The 21295-nt window shown below is 38.6% G+C and overlaps 1 protein-coding gene across 2 annotated transcripts; it reads left to right on the forward strand.

Moving 5' to 3' along the window:
• The first annotated feature begins 94 nt into the window (after positions 1-94).
• LOC125231474 (tudor and KH domain-containing protein homolog) lies at positions 95-21252 on the forward strand. 2 transcript variants are annotated; one of them, XM_048136953.1, is made up of 13 exons: positions 95-246; positions 1489-1678; positions 7276-7494; positions 8319-8476; positions 8941-9133; positions 11648-11805; positions 12034-12147; positions 12647-12745; positions 13409-13540; positions 14160-14271; positions 14696-14825; positions 17087-17172; positions 18170-21252. In XM_048136953.1, the coding sequence occupies exons 2-13, from the start codon at positions 1492-1494 to the stop codon at positions 18412-18414; spliced, it is 1833 nt and encodes a 610-aa protein (XP_047992910.1). In that variant the 5' UTR covers positions 95-246; positions 1489-1491; the 3' UTR covers positions 18415-21252. The 2 variants fall into 2 exon arrangements, with proteins under 2 accessions (XP_047992910.1, XP_047992911.1); XM_048136954.1 differs by having other exon boundaries at positions 8941-9100.
• The last annotated feature ends 43 nt before the right edge of the window (positions 21253-21295 follow it).

Raw genomic sequence — 21295 nt, forward strand, 5'->3', positions numbered from 1 at the left:
CGTCGATTGATATTTACACATCAGTTATGGATGGCATGACGGCAAAACGCATTCGATTCAAACGATGCGATGACAATATGCTAAACATAAAAACATTATGAGCGAACGAAACGAAACGCGATTGAAAGTTCCGCCGTTTTTCATTCATTTCTATTCTATTTACGATTTTTATGTGGTGGTAATGCGTGTTGTGATAAGAAATTAACAAATTGCATTTAAAATCGCGGAAAGCTTTTTCTAGTAACGGTATGTAAAATATTATTCCATTTTCTTGAAAATAATTGCACATTTTTCAAAGTTGTCTCATTGCGGGTGTCACATTACTTTCTGTGAAGTAATTTTTATGTTATTATGTCATAGCTGGCAATAGAATACTTGGCTTGAAATATTTACAAAGTTACACTTTATTTCTTTTATTGTTACAATACTCAAGTATACAAGCACATATACATTCCTCTATTTACAAATTTTGCTTTCACCCTGCAAGTGCCTTAACAAAATATCAATGGTAGTTTTTAAATAGGATCAGAATAAACTACTTTTCGGTGTAGTTTATAGTGTAACTAATCTATGTATTTACATGAAGTATTTGTGGTGTTTGATGGTTAATGTGTTGCTAATTTCAAGGCCACTTATTTTGTCACACAATTTTTAGAATTTATTACTACTTAACTTGGTTACTTAAAGTTTTATTTGCTAATTGTTAACTAGCTATACTATTCTTATGGCCGCTGTACACACATGGCCAACAGTTCCACCAACCCCCTTGGCCATGTGTGTAGAGGGCTACTTGGCCGTAAGTTGGCAGTTGGCGCTTGCGCTTGCCGGCCAACCGATTCGTGTCGGTTTTTTGTCCACACATCAAAGGATCTTGGCGCCAATGGCCAACTGCGTTTACACGTTGGCGCTTCATTCAGTCGGTCGTCAGCCGTCAGAGAGGACAGTAGTGATATATTTACGAAAATAATAAGTTTATCTATGCCAATAATAGTGTAGATTTTAGGAAATAAAATAACCTTGCAAATGTTTAATGTATTTCCTAAAAAAGATAAATGTTCTTATCAGAATATTCAAAAAATTGTTAATATTGCAAATAATTTAATTTTACTACGGGGTTATTATTTTTTAATATTTTTTTTCTGACAACGTCTATGACCAAGAATTTCCTAGATTTTTTCATTACACGTCCATCTTTCATGAAGAGCCAATGCCAAGTGATTGGTTCGCCAATGTGTAAACAGCGGCTCTTATCTTGGCCAAGGGGTTTCACAAAGGGCTGGTGGAACCGTTGGCCATGTGTGTACAGGGGCCATTACACAATATAAGTGAGTAATTGCTTAGAATTTAGTTTCCCATTGCTTGTCTTAGCACTTAGCAGCATCCAATTAGCCAAAGCCAAATTTCTTAAAAAGGTACTACCACCATAGAGTACTATAAGTTATAAGATTGTTTTAATAAAAAAAGTTACTCCATTTCCAATTGTTGCAGACAATGCCTGTTGCTGCTAAATTCATAGTGCCTGTTGCCCTCGGCTTGTCTCTAGTCACAGTCACAGCTTTTGTGGTTTATTATGTCTTTAAGAAGGATGAGGAGGCTGGAGACTCAAAGCCCATTGCCACTTCTCGGGTGAACACCATTGAGGTCAATGTTCCTAAAAGTCTGGTCCCTGCTTTAATTGGTAAGTATTTTTGGTAACCATACTGTAGTAAAATTGGTTGTGAAATTTGAAGAAAAGTATGGATTTTTTTATATATTTTGAATGATGTATATATTGCCACTCTAGTACAATGGTTATACATAGGTTTAGAGGTTATTAGCTTAATGTGCAATGTAAACTTATTAGAATCTTCCATCTAATTAGAATCTTTCTTAAAACAAAATAGCATTCCATATGTTTCTCTACTTTCTCAAATAAGCCAAATGCATCACAAACTGTATGAAAAGGTTCAAATTAGAAATAGAATACATATTATGCTGAAATTTTAACTTTCATTTATTAATTAGTGTACAGGACAGTAGGTATGTAGGCCTTACAAATATACAGGGAAGGCATAAAAATACCAACCAACATGATTATTTTGTTTTGTTGTATGCTTGCAGAGGTTTCAGAAGAAACTATATCTAGTAGAAAATTTAAATATCAAATTATGACACAGGTTTTACTTGCGACAGTTGCGACCTTTGTACAGATCCCAATACAATGGAAATAAATTAGAAAAAGAAACAGAGGTTAGGGTAAATTTACAATTTGAGTTCATCATTTTGGTCACATATTGCTAGTTTCGTTTTAATCAAATATCTGGCCTGATTTAGGCTGTTTATCTTATAAGGATAAATGTTTTTTATAGCTGTCAGATAAATGGCTCTTTATCAATATTGTAACTCATTGTTACAATTAATCACAGAGAACCTCCTATAGAGTAGCAATCTTGTATATTTTGTTCGCAATACGAGTCACCAGTGTTTGGGGTGCGAGGAGCGGGCGGGGAATGTGTTAAGCGCGCTGTGATTGGCCGTTTCAAGGACGGCGGGCAGTCGCGCCAGATGAAAAGGGACAGAACTATGACTGTCCCTCTACTGACGCGTAAGTGGCCAATGTAAGTTGACCTATACCGGCTCTGAATAAATTATAAATATGTCTTATTTGTGGAATGTAATGCCGTCTGTTTTTAAATTTGAGCTTCTTGTTACTTTTCCACACCATTTCACACTACAGGTGGACATATTTAAGGCATCAAAATACCCTTTTCCAATTTTTTAGTGCGAAAAACACGCGCTGCTTTCGGGTCTGTTACTTGGTCGATACTGATCGGGCACGGCGAGCGCCCGCGCTTATATCAGTGCAAATACTAGGAAGGCTGGCGACCGCGAGTCGTCTTGTAATGGATGTCTATAGGGGTTGGTCTGTGCAAATGTTAAGTTTTGAAAATGCCAGAGTAGGGATCGGATACCGGTATTTTCAACCAAACCGGTTTTGGCTCTAGACGTCAAACCGAAAAAATAGTGTTCTTGTTTTCGGCTACCGGTTTTTAACCGGTTAATATGAGAGAACTGTTCTTCAGCAGATCTGTTTCTGTTGAACGAAATTAACCGGTTTCTACGTCAGAGATACAACGACTCTTTTCTCATTTTCAGGCAGCGAAACTTTGCTGCGGTGCGAATGACAATTTTATGACGTCAAGCTACAAACTATTATGTTAAAAGTATCTTTGAAATGGACCTTATAGTCATGTATATAAGGCGTATCTTTCGGTGTAGGTAAATGCACTCCGATACGGTTCAATAATTTGGTCCGGTCAGTAATCTCTCTCCGTAGTCTAGCGGTCTGGGACATGGACTAGGAATATGGAGGTACCGGGTTCGATCCTCGTAGTAGTGGGCAAGCTTTTTCCATGTTTGCATTTTATAATTTAGATTTTAAAATTTAATGTTGTTACACTGTGTAATGTGATTCCTAGTAGTTTTAAGCAGATTATGTGACAAGTAAACATTTCAAAAAAATTAACATTTACTTTTTTATGTGAAAATACATTCAAAAAGAGTAAAAAAACACAAAAAAATAAAAAAAAAAGTCATAGAATATTTTTTGTTTTTACATCAAAAATGCATGTGGTTAAAATCTTTCGGGTTATTCAGGCCCACGGTGTTTATTTTCTTTTTTCGAGTTAAAATGTAATAAATGAATATAACCTCTTTCTACCGAAGTCTCTGGCTAAAGGTATCAATTATTGCATTTAATGAGGAGGCACACTCAAAAGTTATGACAGATGGCGCCGTCCCGTCCTTCCATTGCACAGATGAAGAATTTTAAGCTGAGTTTAGACCAGCAAGTTATTGCTGCAAGTTTTGAGACGCAACTATAGGTAAGAGTGAGTGGCAAATATCTGCATCTCTTTCTAGCATATACTTCTGTCTCAAAACTTGCAGCAATAACTTGCATGTCTAAACTCAGCTTCATACGTGAGAGAGAGAAGATGATATTTGTTTTCTCTCTCTCACATATGAATGACAGTGACATGGCTAGACACTTGCACAGGCGCCGCCTGGTGGGATAACTTTTAGTAATTATGTTAATAATTACTCAATGTGGGATAAAATGTCAGTGTGCCTCCTCATTAGAGTCAATGTCTGACATACCGATTTATAACTTCACAATAAAAAGGTGCAATATCAGTGTATTGCTGGTTGAAGAGGCTGTTATAGATATGTAAATAAATTTATTGTCAAACTTGACACAGCGTGTCATTTTATTAACCCGTTCAATAAACTTCACGGAACGAAATAAATTCTGTTCATCTTGAATACAGGTAACCGAAATTGATTTGTTCTCTGTCAAAACGTTATTGTAGATTACCGGTTAATGACAGAACAGAAATTTGAACTGTTTACGAACAATATTAACCGATATTTTGAAACCGGTTCCGATCCCTGCTTATTTGTATTTTTTTTGTTCTGAAGGTTGTCACAACAACCATAGACTTACTGACTGATGTAATGTAACCGTCAGATTTATTAGATTGTATCAGGGATCGGATACCGGTATTTTCAACCAAACCGGTTTTGGCTCTAGACGTCAAACCGAAAAAATAGTGTTCTTGTTTTCGGTTACCGGTTTTTAACCGGTTAATATGAGAGAACTGTTCTTCAGCAGATCTGTTTCTGTTGAACGAAATTAACCGGTTTCTACGTCAGAGATGTCAACGTCAGAGATACAACGACTCTTTTCTCATTTGCAGGCAGCGAAACTTTGGTGCGAATGACAATTTTATGACGTCAAGCTACAAACTATTATGTTAAAAGTATCTTTGAAATGGACCTTATAGTCATGTATATAAGGCATATCTTTCGATGTAGGTAAATGCACTCCGATACGGTTCAATAATTTGGTCCGGTCAGTAATCTCTCTCCGTAGTCTAGCGGTCTGGGACATGGACTAGGAATATGGAGGTACCGGGTTCGATCCTCGTAGTGGGCAAGCTTTTTCCATGTTTGCATTTTATAATTTAGATTTTAAAATTTAATGTTGTTACACTGTGTAATGTGATTTCTAGTAGTTTTAAGCAGATTATGTGACAAGTAAAACATTTCAAAAAAATTAACATTTACTTTTTTATGTGAAAATACATTCAAAAAGAGTAAAAAAACACAAAAAAATAAAAAAATAAAAAAAGTCATAGAATATTTTTTGTTTTTACATCCAAAATGCATGTGGTTAAAATCTTTCGGGTTATTCAGGCGCACGGTGTTTATTTTCTTTTCTTGTACAATAAAATATGATTTTTTTTTCATAATTTCGAGTTAAAATGTAATAAATGAATATAACCTCTTTCTACCGAAGTCTCTGGCTAAAGGTATCAATTATTGCATTTGGGTATTTCTCAGAGCGTTTAAATTTTTTTGATTTCGGTGGCAACATTTTTACGTGAATCCTGTAAGAGTCACATGAAATTCGGTCAATTTAAATAGAAGTCGCGGATTTCTACCAGAAACAAAGAAAACTCATGCTACGCTTACGGGGTTCGGGTAATAATGCTGCCACCGAAATCAAAAAAGTTGAAACACTCTGAGAAATGCCCATTTAATGAGGAGGCACACTCAAAAGTTATGACAGATGGCGCCGTCCCGTCCTTCCATTGCACAGATGAAGAATTTCATACGTGAGAGAGAGAAGATGATATTTGTTTTCTCTCTCTCACATATGAATGACAGTGACATGGCTAGACACTTGCACAGGCGCCGCCTGGTGGGATAACTTTTAGTAATTATGTTAATAATTACTCAATGTGGGATAAAATGTCAGTGTGCCTCCTCATTTAAGTCAATGTCTGACATACCGATTTATAACTTCACAATAAAAAGGTGCAATATCAGTGTATTGCTGGTTGAAGAGGCTGTTATAGATATGTAAATAAATTTATTGTCAAACTTGACACAGCGTGTCATTTTATTAACCCGTTCAATAAACTTCACGGAACGAAATAAATTCTGTTCATCTTGAATACAGGTAACCGAAATTGATTTGTTCTCTGTCAAAACGTTATTGTAGATTACCGGTTAATGACAGAACAGAAATTTGAACTGTTTACGAACAATATTAACCGATATTTTGAAACCGGTTCCGATCCCTGGATTGTATCAACAGAATGACATGTTGTCACAATCCGCATTTAGGCACAGAATATATAATAGTACAAGTACAGAAGGCTCACTGCTTTGAAGTTCATGAAATGCCGCCTTTTTAAATACCTACAAAATAATTACAAAGAAACGAGCCGCACGTGCGCAGCGTCGGACGCTAGGGTTGCCTATGTATTTAAAAAAAATAATACTCAGATAAAATGTTATGATAAGCGCTGGTGGCCTAGCGGTTAGAGCGTGCGACTTACGGTCCGGAGGTCGCGGGTTCGAACCCCGGCTTGCACCAATGAGTTTTTCGAAACTTATGTGCGAAATGTCATTTGATATTTGCCAGTCGCTTTTCGGTGAAGGAAAACATCATGAGGAAACCGGACTAATTCCAATAAGGCCTAGTTACCCTTCGGGTTGGAAGGTCAGATGGCAGTCGCTTTCGTAAAAACTAGTGCCTACGCCAAATCTTGGGATTAGTTGCCAAAGCGGACCCCAGGCTCCCATGTGCCGTGGCAAATGCCGGGATAACGCAAGGAGGATGATGATGACTCAGATAAAATGTTATGTTATTATATTCAAGTCTTGGGTACTTTCTAGGTATATACAGTATTTATATATTTTTGTTTAAATCCCAACGTCACAAGCCTGAGTGAACGTTTCTGTGGGCCCTAAATGACATAATCAATAGTAGATCTGTGTAAGATTGTCCTATTTTATTCATAATGTTTGTTTAACTATGCGTTATTAGCCATTCCACACGCGGATATCGCATATGAATACATCGTATAGTAACAATAGAAAGTGCGAACAAGCGTGCCATAAGAATGCGAGCCACCCCTGATTAGGCCGCGAGCGCGGCGATGGAATCGCGGAGTGAGCCGCCCCTGATTTAGGGAATGACTGAAGAAGAAAAAGAATGTGCATTTTAAAATAAATCATTTGTTTGGTTCAACTAAGTTATTGATAATTCTAAATCCTTTAATTTAAATAAACATTGGGAGACATCTTACAAGGTTCAAACTCAAGACCTTTAGCTTCACTTCCACTAAAATCTATGGAAAGATTATGGATGATGAGAAAATTCGCAAATATCATTTTTTACCACGAAAAAAAAAGACAAAAGTTGAACTTTTTGCATAATTACAGGTCGCAGTGGCTCCAACATAAAGGACATAGAGCACAAATCTGGTGCCAAGATAAACTTCAAGAAGTTCCCCGACAAGGACTATGACATATGTGTGATAAGAGGCGAGAGTCACACTTCGCAGACGGCTGAGAATCTTATAAGAGAGTTTATGAAACAGCAGCCGGTGATTGTGGAGGATACCCTGGTTGTACCCAACTGGGCATGTGGCAGGATAATTGGTAAGTTATTTATTATCCTACATTTATGAGAAGAGCAAAATAACGAATTTTCTCAAAATTATGTTTTTTGGGTGCAAGTAACGATTTTCTGTCATCTGATTAGAACCTGATGGATTTTTTTGTGTAATATGTGTTCTTTTTTATTGTTTTGTTGATAGTATACATGAACACGTCAAAGGTCTTTGAAAAGATTCCTCAAGATACCTGATTGTCTTTGCTTGTCGAAATTGTTGTAATTATAAAATTGAATCCGTCTGCATGAATTTAAACTGCAGACATTCATCATCATTATAGACCTCCGGATTCTTGTCGCATTGACGTCACAATAGGGTATTTTCGGGAGTAAACGGCATGTTGGAACAAAATGATACATACAATTCAATAATTATATTCTTTTTTCTACTCCCGAACTGTTATTCGTCATTTACAGGGTCGTGCATAGATCTTTAAAACCCTACATAAAAGTCTATTCCCCAAAGCCACCGTTTGGCTCTGTTACCATGGTAACGCATTGTTATAACGATACTGCGCGCGTGTGCGGGAAGGCTTTGGGCGGCTGAGCTGACAGTGCAAACCTTTGCGTCAAAATACAGGAAACAGTGTGAATTTCACGAAAGTTATTCAAGAAAAGTATTAAAAACTAAGTGCATGGTCGTAGAAAAACTATTATATGCAACGGTATTTAACTGAGTCAAGAGCAATTTAATGGTGCATAGATACCTAATAAAATAGGGTCTAAATTCATCAGGTCACTATGTTCGATTTTAATTTTAGAAAATTATTTATTGATGTAAATAGATAAAAACAAGTTTTTGGCATTTCAGGCACAGGAGGTGAAAACATCAACGACATCAGCCATCGCAGCGGAGCCCGTGTCAAAGTAGACGGCCCCCCGCAGGCCGACAACGCGTCTCAGAGGCACGTTACCTTCCGAGGCACCAAGGAGCAAATCGAGGTCGCCAAGGGACTGGTGTCGAGCTGTGTGAGTTCTATTTTTAAATATAGTTGTAAAGTCCTCCTCCTCCTCCTTGCGGTATCCCGGCATTTGCGACGCCTGGGGTCCTCTTTGATAACTAATCCCAAGATTTGGCGTAGACACTAGTTAGTATTGAAGGTATACAGAATTCAGAAATAATGAGTGTGTTCTCATTTTTTTTTACTGTATAGTATGATTAACTACGTGTAAGTACATAGGTACATTATGCAATACTATTTACAGATGTAGTGCGAAAAGATTTGCCTTCGAATTGCTACGAAAACGTACGAACGTGTCATGCTATTTCAGTCAGTCTCAGTACAAGATGTACTGACATTGACTGAACTAGCTTAAACAAATACGAACGTATCCGAGGGAAACCCTTTTCGCACTACATCTGTACACTACAATGTACTGGCACGCCTTAATGTGTCTGTAATACCAAAAAAATGTTAAAATCCATCCACCAGGTGGCCCAAGAGAAATGCCGTCGCGAAATCGAACAGTCAAAGCGCAGTCCGCGCCACGTGCAAGTGCAACCCGCCACCAGCGCAGCGGGCGCGTCAGCGGGCGCACAAGCGGGAGCGGGAACGCAAGCGGGCGCGGGCGACCACGTGGAGGAATCGCCAGGTGACCCCAAACGCGTCAAGTATAAGCGGAATGGTAAGACTTGCTAACCGCATGGTTTTGTTTGTATTGTTTTTGTATGAGTTGGGGGCGTAATAAGGTTTTAAACTTCGGTGCTGCGGTTGATCAAAATGTGTAGATATTGGGACAACACTTTTTTAAGATGTTGTAAGAGGCCCAATAATGGCGATATTTACTGATCGAGTCATTGGACTCACTGGGAACTACGCTATATTAAAAAATGTTATTGTGTAAAATATCTAAAGCTGCGTTTTCACTTAGTGTTCTGAACAGTTCTGAGCGAGCATTCGTTCGTTCTTGCGCAGATGAAAACACTTGACTTCCATACTTTTACCATAACAAATGCTTGCTCGCTCAGAACTGCTCAGAACACTAAGTGAAAACGCAGCATCAGATTTTATACAATTGACAAAACCTTGTTACGCCCACGACTATTAGCAAGGGTAAAATAATGAAATAAACTAAAAGTAATTGTTTAAATTGTTTTATCCTAGCTAAGCGTTTTCTTATTAACATAAATCCATATTTAAAACAAATAAATTTTAAACATGAATTAAAAATTTCAATGCTGTAGCTGTGGCACAAATTAAAGCTTCAAAGAACAGAAAGAAAAATAAAAAACTAAAGTAGCTTACTAAAGGCGAACATAATACACACCTATCTGCATTATATGCATTAAAACTGTCTTAATATCTACTGCATACTTGCATAGTAATAACTAAAGTAACGTAATGTACTGTTGTACTGCCCAAGTTCCGCAAATATTTTCAAATTAAACCAAATAAAAAAATGCTCCTGGAAAAAATGTCATTCGTTATTACGGCGATGACGTAAAAATGACATCATACTCCACCGTTATTCGTGACACTTGGATTAAGTATGTATCCGCGCTGGCCAGACAAATATTTGCGAATGGTTACATTTTCGACCTCGCGTCTCTCCGTTGTTAATTTACTATTACAACTCGCAGTGCTCACTCAGTAGCTCAAGGACGATTATATTGTGTTGTTACCCGTAACCATGATGCATTTAACTTCGTCAAAATATCGGGAGCTCTACAAAAACCAAATAGGAAATCAGAATCACGGTCTAATCTAGCTCAGAAGTGGATCAAGTGGCCTACTAGATGAGAGGCTCAGCTGTTGGCGAATAAAGAGCTGATATGATGATGATGATGATGATATTCTGTATTCCGGTCAATATACGTCTAGACACAATTGTCGGTTTAATAAGGACTGTGCGGGTTAGAGGGTTTCCCATCTAGTGACCTTAATTGGAAACAAACATGTACAAACCGTATAGTGACACTTCATGCTGTAGCAAGTGGTGTCCTCTATACAGTTCTCGTTTTCTAATGCGTAGTAGGTTTTGCGAGCAGGCCTCTAACCCCCGCCCATCTGGGGGAGTATACACCTGCCGTGTGTGCGGACGAGGGATCCTCTCTCGAATTGGGCTGTACAGCCACGAACGTAAATGTCGCAAAGATGCTGCTTGAATCATCTGTTATAGATGCAAAGGCCTGTCAGTATAGGTTTTGCCATATTGGAAGTTTAAACAGCTAATTCAAGTCGCGGGTAAAGTCTGACGGCTCCAGTGTCTGTCTCCTACAATTCGTGCAAGCTCCCTATAAAGTGTCATTGTTGACACGGTAAAAATCAATTGTAAACCTTGTCGCTACTAGATGAGGCTCTCCTTTGGTCAGTAGACTTAATAATGATTGTGTGGAATAAATTTCTCTTTTGGGATGAGACCGTCGCGCCGGTTGTATACCTGAAGCTAACGTTCTAATGCGCGATAAAGCGTTCTAAAGCAATAGTCTCTCAAGTCTCATCATCAGTATGAAGAGCATTTTTGGAGCAGATTGTTTGAAAATTATGTAAGTTTTGGTTGATACCCTTATTTATCCCCCTGTGTTACGTCCTAACGAATCCCCTAGTTTGATTTTTGTGATAATATTTTGTAGTTTATCAAAACACATTTATACAGTAACTTTGCATTGGTTTGTGAACTCAAGTTTTTGTATTATATTATTGCAAAAGAAGGAAGGATGGACTGGGTGAATAAGATGTCAGTATTTAGAACGATGGCGATGGCTATATTATTGTAGAGGTTTATATGATTAGTTTGTTTTTTGGTGTTAGATAGGTCAGGGTGAAATTATTTTTGGTTTGGTTACAAGGGCTGATTATAAGTATTTTTTGTTATTTGTGTGTATTTGTTGCATGTTTCTTTTTTGTTTGATTTATATTCTTTAGCATTTGACAATACAAATCATGACGTTGTATCAAACGACGACCCCAACACGTCATATGAAGTAAGATTTAAAAGAATTGTAGTAAAAATTAGCTTCATATTTACATTATGGTCAGTTGACTCTTTATCACTGATCAAAAATCACTTAGGTATGACTGAATCACACAAATGTAATTTATATCTTTCTTAGTTTATTTAATTATCACTTCGTTATGTCTTTTAAGATAGCCAGACATTCTTATTTTGAAGATCAGATAACTTTTGTTAATTTCACAGAAGCGGCATCGTCCAGTATCGAAGTATACGTGTCGGCCGTGTCTTCTCCCGCCCGTTTCTGGGTACAGTTCGTCGGGCCGCAAGTCTCGCAACTTGACGAACTGGTCGAGCACATGACAGAGTACTACGGCGACAAGGCGAACCGAGAGGCGCATGCGGTTAGTTGTACCCGAAATTTGTGAAAAATAGATAGGTTTCCTCGGAAAGTTTTCTACCAATTTTTGTTTAAAGATCTCCATTGGGTCTCCGCCTAACAACTTCGGTCACGCATCCCTCCGGATATGGCAAGCTTTCATTTAGCGTTGTCATACGTTTTCTGAAGTATCAAGAGAACCTGTTTTTGTGTGGTGAAGAAAAATCATAATTATTATTATTTTTTGTTTCAGCTAACATCAGTATCGGTGGGGCAAGTGGTGGCGGCGGTGTTCCGACACGACGGGCGCTGGTACCGGGCGCGCGTGCACGACATACGACCCAACGAGTTCGACGCCACCAAACAGGTACGCCATACCCTGGCTTAATCGAAGGTCCGCTCATATAAAATTGATTTTACCATTTCTACTTTTACCCTGTTTTTTTAGAGCACTTTCAAAGCAAGCATAAGGAATCCTAATTGTAAACTAAAATAGATACCATACTCCAAAGAATGAGTGATCAAGCCCAATGGTGGTGTAGCCGAGAATCGAAACCGTGTCTCCAGGCTATCGCGGCTGATGTGCTGATCGCTGATCGGTCGTCCCGTCGAAAATTCTCTAGTGTACGTTATCTCTAAAGATTAGGCGCCTTTGACCAACGATAAGAGCGAGCAATGTGTGCTTGCACTTCCTATATGAATCCTTTGCAGGATTACGATATAGCGAGAGAGATGGTTCTGGACATCTGCAAACTTTTCCTAATATTAATCACCGAAAATGCTCCGGATAGTACCTGCATTACTGTATACTGTGCACTGTTTGATGTGCGATCAAATAATATATTAAAGAAAATGTGTTTCGGCAGGTGGCAGATGTGTTCTACTTGGACTACGGAGACAGCGAGTACGTGGCCACGCATGAGCTTTGCGAGCTGCGCGCCGATCTTTTGCGGCTGCGGTTTCAGGTAATAATTTTAAAATTTGTACGGGCATAATGTTTATGACAATTCAGGATATGTTCTAGTATCTACCTAGTAAACTGATCAATGATCATGGCAAAGAAATACTAGAGCCGAGTGCAGCCCATGTTACTGCGTGCAAGCTAGCGGTATTTAACACGTTCACTATTCAATTAATGCCCCCCTCCTCCCATATAGATCACGGCTAGCTCCTCTTACAAAGTCGTAAAAGAATGTCAGTTGTATTTGGGAGGGTGAACGTGCTAAGTCAAAAGGAACGACTTTTTTAATATTGTCTGCCCATAAAGGTTCTGTGAATGAGAGTCTGAAATAATTACAAAAAACAAAAATGTCGTCACAGTCTATATCCCGATTAACAGGTTGACGGACCCGACTGCCATAGCAGTCCTGTAGTTTTTTGGCCTATGATTGATACCGTCACTAGGCGGGTCCTCAAAAAGCGAAGCAATATCCTCGCGCGGCAATCGTGATAATATCATATGTAGACGCGCCTCGGTCGAGGCGGCACGTGCGTTTTGCTCGGCCGAGCAACTGTGATGCGTCTCGCTCAGTATGGCTGCGAACTCAGCTATTGGGCGTCCGTCGGTGTGTTAATATAAGTGTAGTTCTGTAATTAATAATGAATAAGAGTGATTATAATATTTTCAGGCCATGGAGTGTTTCCTAGCGGGCGTTGCGCCGGCGGGGCGCGACGAGGACGTGGTGCGCGTCACGGCCGCGGGCCAGCGCTGGGAGCACTGGCCCGCGCCCGCCGTCGAGCGCTTCGAGCAGCTCGCGCAGGTCTGCTATTATTGACTAAAATAAAATAATAGTGCGGCAGTCATCAGTAGCAACACGGATGGCGGTGACCTTCGGGACGTAGGTCGAGGTCAGGCGATGACCGAATGTAAGGACGTGCCCGTCACTACGCTTCCGAGATGGCGTCAGAAGGAACCGTCGCGTCGCACGTATCGACTATCATTGGTCTTGTGATTTACTCTTGTATTTATTGTTTCCTTACATAAACTGTATAATGAAGTGGTGATCCTGGTGTTTTTACTCTAACGATGGCTATAGGACCTCCTTACACAGATTGAATGAGCCCCACGGTAAGCTCAAGAAGGCTTGTCTTGTGGGTACTGAGACAACGATACATATTATATACAGATACTTAAATACTCAGACGTGTCAGACTATAGTGTTTCCTTACCTCACGCAGAGGTAGTAAAAAACTTGTATGAGACCAAAGAAAATCTTTTCCTATACTCCCGATTTTTATATAGGTAACTTTGGAATGTTTATTTTCATGACGCAGCAATTTCAGCAGATAACGAACTTGGTATTTTCGTGATCGGTCCAACTAGATGGTAGTTTTTTGTAGAGATCGCTAACAGATTTATAAGTTTTCTTTTCATTTAAGGTCGCGCGGTGGAAACCTCTGGTGTCGAAAACTTGCACGTATAAAAAGACTGCAACGGAAGACCAGAAAGAAAAGGAAATACCCGGGATTAAACTCTATGACGTCACCGAAGGTACAGTTAGTAGAGAATATTAATGAAAATAGTGAAGGCTAGCGAAGAAGATTCATTCATTTACACGGGTCGCGTACGCACACGGCGCACTACATACATGCCGAGCGACGTACCTTCGTTATGAAATAAAATGTATTCGAAACAACACGTTACATCTCGGTAGTTACATAAGTGGTAAATGTACAAATCGTCGCTCCAAAGAGGATGCCACTCGGCATGTGTCGGAGCACATAGTGCCACGACGCTGATTTTCAGTGGACCCTTAAACTTATATGATAAGAAATAAAAATAACATATTAAAGTATGAAGTCAGAAGAGTTATTACCGGTATTATACTGTGCCTCGGTCCTCACGAGTATATATCTGTGTAAGGTGTCCCCAATATGTATATATTCGGTGATAGGATTGTTCGTTCGTGTGACAGAGGGCGAGCTCGACATCGGCGCCGTGCTGGTGGCGGAGGGCCACGCGGCGCCGGCGCCCGCGCACGCCGCGCCGCGTGCGTCGCCGCCGCGCGCGCCGCCCTCGCCCTTCGGCGACCTCGGCGCCTCCAGGTACACGAGGTCACATCACACGAGGAACTCTGCGCGCCCGGCTCCCGTCCCACACCCATCCCCGATAACATGGCGTGCGACCGCCCCAAGTACATGAGGCGCGACCGACAGCGACAGCCCGCCCGGCGCCCGGCACACCGCGGCCGGGAAGTCGGACGAACGTCCACCCTTCCGTCCGTCCGAAGAGGGCCTCTAGCGTCGTGGACCTCTCGCCGACTATTCGACGTGTGACGGGGGACGAGATCCACGTTGGTGCGATAGTAAATGGAATCGAAGGAACGCTTTACAAATTAATTTCATCAAAATAATTGTCCTTCCAATTTTATAACTCATCGCATCTACTAACGTTTCATTTTATCCTACTTATACATTATTATAAATTATAAGACCTATTTCATATTAAAACCGCACAATAAAAAACACTAATTATTCTACAAATCATTGTATAGTAATTTTTTACATAGTATGTTTCATTATCATATGTGAATTCGATCAAATTTTTATTTTCACGCACTCGAGGACCAAGACAAGTAAGAGTCCATATCACATCGAAAATATAACCAATATTTCACAAAAAACACGTGCTATTCAAAATTGACCACTGTGCTGAGAAAACCCAATCGATACAAATTCCTTGTCAAGGATGTACAGTCGACCACAAAGAGATGTATACACTTTTTCGTTATTGTAATAACTAATAAGGTGAAAAACTAGATACATATATTTGTAGTCGACTGTATAAAACTATCAATTACGAATGAACTTGAATAATTTATATAATGATTCATTTTATGCACACAAATGTCAAACACAAATACAAGACAACAAACAAGTAAATCAAAAAAAGGGCAAGAATGGCGAGACAACGAGCTTGTGAATAAGCTGTCACTAATATTATACTCTTGCTTTAACGATGCAGATAATATCAGTAAGTACCTGATATAATGCCCTTTTACTGTCTGCTACCATTATGCATTATCGACAGCTCATTAGGGTTCGGAATACCAACTCAAAGATGGCGACACTGTCGCCTGTGTATCACTTGCTTATCGTGCTTTCTCCGTTACACCGACTTAATCTCGCATATAGCTTATTCAATCGTCAGAAAAAATGTGTGGTTTAGTCTACAAATATAATTTTATTACGGACTACACTCACTTTCATAATATTATAGCTTTAGTTACACAAAGCAAATAAATCCAAATCATTGATATCATGTATAATTTAGGCGATGTTCTACATCGCGCTTTCAAAGTTTTTACATCGCTTCCCTTAAATACATTCTGCCGGTATACAATTCGGAGAGTCCGTTCCTACGCAAGCAGGTAGTAAAGCTAACTACTCTCGCCGCTCTTTGGTACAGCTCTGTGAAGAAGTTGTACCCTTAGAGGGTTTGTTGAACCGAGCGGAGAACCGTCGTTACATTACTTCCCGATGAAGATCGTGTGGTAATCTAGCACGATTCAAAGCGACGAACAGTCATACCCACTGGGTGAGCGGCAAGCTGACGTGTCCAAGAGACTAAAGTGCACACAGTCTTCGACACCACTGTTGTAGAAAATTTGACTCTCTTTTTCTTTGTGAGTCTCTAAAAATACGGAAACGTTTAATGGAAACATTTGAAATAAATTTTATAAACTACTTTTTTATCTCATCTTCAACAAACATACTTTCTGTAGAAAAAAATATACTTTTTGGTAAATAGAAATGCTATAATTATCTTTGTTTTTACTAAACGATATGCGAAATATATTAAATTGGGTTCGATTCTCGGCTCGGCCACCAGTGGACTTAGGCGCTTTTTCTTTAGTGTATGGGCTATTATCAAATTCAATTTATTGGTAGATACTCGCACTCGTCACACACACACACACACACACACTTCGCGTTATAACTACTTAAAAAAACAAATTAATAGCCTAACCACAAAATTAAAATTTTGAAAAGACCCCGACCGCTCTAGTGGACCGATTTTCATGAAACATGGCTAAGAACACTCCCGACTAACTCAGCTTTCAGACAAAAAAAACTAAATCAAAATCGGTTCATCCGTTCGAGAGCTACGATGCCACAGACAGACACACACACACAGACAGACAGACAGACAGACAAACAGACAGACAGACAGACATACACACAAACAGACACGTCAAACTTATAACACACCTTCGTTTTTGCGTCGGGGGTTAATAATTTGATTTGTTTCCTGCTTGGATAGAATATAAAAATTTGCAATAATTATAATGAATATTTATGTCCAGGGTGCTCGGGATGGTAGAGAATCGCAGCTCCTCCTTGCCCCGAGACCACAAGGAAGACCACACCGCTAACAACAACAACACAGAAGGTGAGCAGTTAAATAAATAATAGGTAATAATTCAACCTATATACGTCCCACTGCTGGGCACAAGCCCAGTGAGAGGGCTCGGGCTGTAAATAGTTAATAATATGTATGTATATCTATAGAAGAAAACGAGGATGTTTACGTTGACCTCAGCTCAAAAATAGGGTTCAGGAAACATATACCTATAAAAAGTAAAGTATAACAATAACGATTTAGAACAGATTTATCCTCTCGTAGGCTTAGTAGCAGATCTGCGCCATGTTGTTTTAACTTTAACATGTATTTATTATTGCTGACGAATGACAATTTTTTGACAGGAGCATGCGAAAGGTACTTAAATTAAATAAATAAATAAATATTGGAGACATCTTACACAGACCAACTTAGCCCCAAACTAAGCAAAGCTTGTACTATGAGTGCTAAGCGACGACCATCGAGTACATGCGACGATATACATACTTAAATAGATAAATACATAGGAGACTGTTCAATTGTGAGAAATAAGCAGTCAAATATACATTCATAATTTAAAAAAGAAACGTGACTCTGCGGGGCTCAGAGAGTGTTTGAAGTGTAGTCCTCACGCTGACCCAAACTGAGTTGAGAACATCGAGTATTTAAATTATAAACTAACGGTAAATATCAAATTATAATCAATATGCATAAATTATAATTATGTACAGACTTATTATTAGTTTATGTAGCTATTTTTATTTATAGATGGCAGTGCAAATATTGTCAGTAATAAAAAGGCGAAATTAAAATTTACTATAAACGTTCGCCCTACATTTTCAATATTTTTAAGCGTAATGACTCGTCGATGATTCCGCCAACATCAAGGTTTAGAAACTTTCTAAATAGGAAGACACGCATTTTAGGAAGACATTGGGCCAGTGTGCCCTGCATACTTTAAATTTGCCGCCTTTTTTGTGACAAGATTTGCTTGACCGTCCGTAGTACGTACGCCTCAAGCCTCCCAAATAATAAAACTCAATTGCAGCATCTCATCTCGCCACATCAAAATCGCTAGGGTCCGGAATAGAGGCCTCCCACACACCAGTCTCCATGACCAACGCGGACCTCTCGCGGCCCAAACAGAACGGCTCGCACGCCCTCATCGAGGCCGAGCGAGGGCACGAGGCCGACCTGCACAAGACCCCCTTGGACGAACTGAAGGCTAATATTAATAGGATCGACTCGCATCATGGCAACTTGGAATCTTTGGGCAGGTTGCATGAGTTATAAGCTCGGAAACATGTGTATAGTGCACGGCAAACTTTTAGACCATTAGGCGCGGTGGTGGCGGCAAGTTCGCTCATCGTACACATACGAGCATTAAAAACTACCTAACAAGTATAATCGCTTCTGCGCAGGTAAGGCCACGTGGTCTAAAAGTTTACAGTGCACTGACTGTACTTTGTTGTTGATAGGTGTCGGCACCAGATATATCGGAGTCGAAATGACAATCGTTGAAGCTTGACGCCGATCTAAACGCAGTCTGGACCTGTCGCGCCAATACGCCATGCAATAAAATATTATCGTACGCGTATGGGCATTTGGCTACGTACCCAGGCGTGTTCACTTATTAGCATACCCCGGCCGGCGAGAGCAAAAATGCGTTGACAGCTTAATAGTGCGAGGACACACACTTTGGTCGATGTCGATAAAAACAACACGATGTACTGGACCACCGTTATGATATGCAGAAGTATTAATTATTGTTGTAAACAAAATTAAAACCAAGTGTTTGTATTTATTCAGTATTTTATGTAATTTTCGTAATATACAATTAGCATTTTTTCTAAATTTTCTGATTTTAAACTCCTTCGCCTTGCCGATAAAATCCATTTCATCCAACTAAAGGACCGTTCTAAATCTACTGTAGTAATCGGAGCAAAACGAAATAATTCATAGTGATTATGAATTTGTTCTGTATTAGGTAGTTCCAATTCTCTGCCAGATATCAATTTATTTAAATTGTTTAAAGTTAAAATGCCAACGTTCTTCTTCAACACATTCTGATACTTATTGTGAATAACTTTACCTTGAGGATGTAACCGTAATTTTGACAAGATAATTGAATATAAAATTAATAAATTAAATTCTATGTAAGTTGAAATAAATAACAAATAATAATGGCTCAGTTTAAAAAAAAATAATAATAATTGTGCTTAATTAAAAGTCGACATATGGATGTCTATAGAATAGTTGATATTTAATTAAGCACTAGGAGCAGACGCATTTTTGCTCTCGCCGGCCGGGGTATGCTTATTAGTGAGACCCTTGGCCGCTCCGATGTGTCTGATGGCGACTGTCCAGATATTTATAAATGTTTCAATTAGGCAAAGATGTTACATTTTCAGACAGATGGTAACCTCATTATTAACAGCAACTTGGTTGAAAATTTTACACATTTGAAATAAATACGTACTCAAATAAATTGATTCTAAAGCCATATTTAGGTGGTTCAAGAACAGTATCCGTATTGACTACATAATTCATTTCAGTCTGCCGATCATGTATTTGTACCACATAACGAAAATCACATGCAATCCTTGAACCTAATAAATGGGACTAAAGAGTATTAGAGTTGGTTTCTATCTTTTTGAGCACTTTATGAGTACGTTAGTATTGGTAAGTCAGCTTTTAATTGCATTATGGTGTCTTTTGCATGTCAATTACTCTTATAAATGCCATATTTTTCACTCCCCAAGACTTCAAACGTCTTTTATAAAGTTTTTTCTTCCGAATTATACAGACAATAATCAATATAAGAGCACTGAATTAAAGCTAGCTGTAAAAAACTGAATTCTGACCCGCCAGAGACACGAGGATATTCAGATATATACTATGACGAGCATACGATAGCGTTTCTTATTCTATGGTTCAGTCATAGATAAAGCAAAACGATGTACTTATTGTTAATCGTGGCAAGTGATTATTTCTGTTGTTTCGTTACTGTGATCCTACAAATGTATAAACAGTTGTAATGTAGTTTAAGATTAATTGTACCGGTGCACGATCGCTTTTATGGCCAAAGTTAAGACATTCGTTCTTAGGAATTTAAAGTAAAAATTACTTATCAATTACTTTTCTACCAAAATGTCAATATTTTTCGCGGTAAGACCCCCGATATTCAGAGTACTTATCGTAAAAGTAGTTGATAACAATATACATGCTTGTAAAATCTTGGTCTGTCATCGAAGATATCATTTATTGGATCTTATTCTAATCTTGTAAGGTCTACTTCGTGTCCGTTGATATTATAAACTTTGTACACCACGTATCTGTAGAACGATGGTTTAGTTAGCTGCAAAACATCTACTAATCAGTAAAATCTTTAAGATGTTATTGAGAGGGTTAGCCGTATAGATATTTTGCAGGTTATTAAATATATTTGTAGTGTATATAGTATATATGTATATACGTATATAAAGATATCATCCGTAACGGTAACAGAGTAATATTGCAGGGCAACATAATAATTTGGAGAAAGTATGTTTTGGTAACATTTTTTAAAGTAGTGATAAATGTGTATTTAAATCCTTCTTCCTATCTACCTCAAAATTACAAAAATGTCTATTAATAAAAATGTGATAGAACCTTAACAAATTTAATGTTTTTATACTAAGTTGTACAGTCAGAGCTTCTCAACTTTAAAGAATCTGTCACAGTGTTTCGTTATAACTGTAAGGTATATGTTGCGTGGTTTATTTAGAACACAGGATAACTTTCTTAGGCTGTAACACGCGCTTCCTAGGGTCCTAGTTTACGTAAATTGTATTACTGAGCATTTTCTCCATGTATTATTACACCTTCCTCAAGCTTTGTAATTTTATACGGTTTTAAAGTAGATTTACGATTTTTGAAGGTTAACTTTTTTTGAAGATTTTTTATCTCGTAAGCCTCGTATTGGCAATAGTAGTTTTGCCTGAATGTACTACGTAAAGTATCTATAGAAGTACGTATACTTACGGTCGACTACAAAGATATGTATACACTTTTTCACCTTATTGCATTGTAATAAGGTGAAAAAATGGATACATCTCTTTGTAGTCGACTGTACACACTGAGGCTGTTAATGTTCAGCATAGCTGGGCACCGTTAATCAAACAGTTAACTTCGT

The sequence above is a fragment of the Leguminivora glycinivorella genome, chromosome 11, assembly GCF_023078275.1.
Source record: "Leguminivora glycinivorella isolate SPB_JAAS2020 chromosome 11, LegGlyc_1.1, whole genome shotgun sequence".
NCBI classification, from domain to species: domain Eukaryota; kingdom Metazoa; phylum Arthropoda; class Insecta; order Lepidoptera; family Tortricidae; genus Leguminivora; species Leguminivora glycinivorella.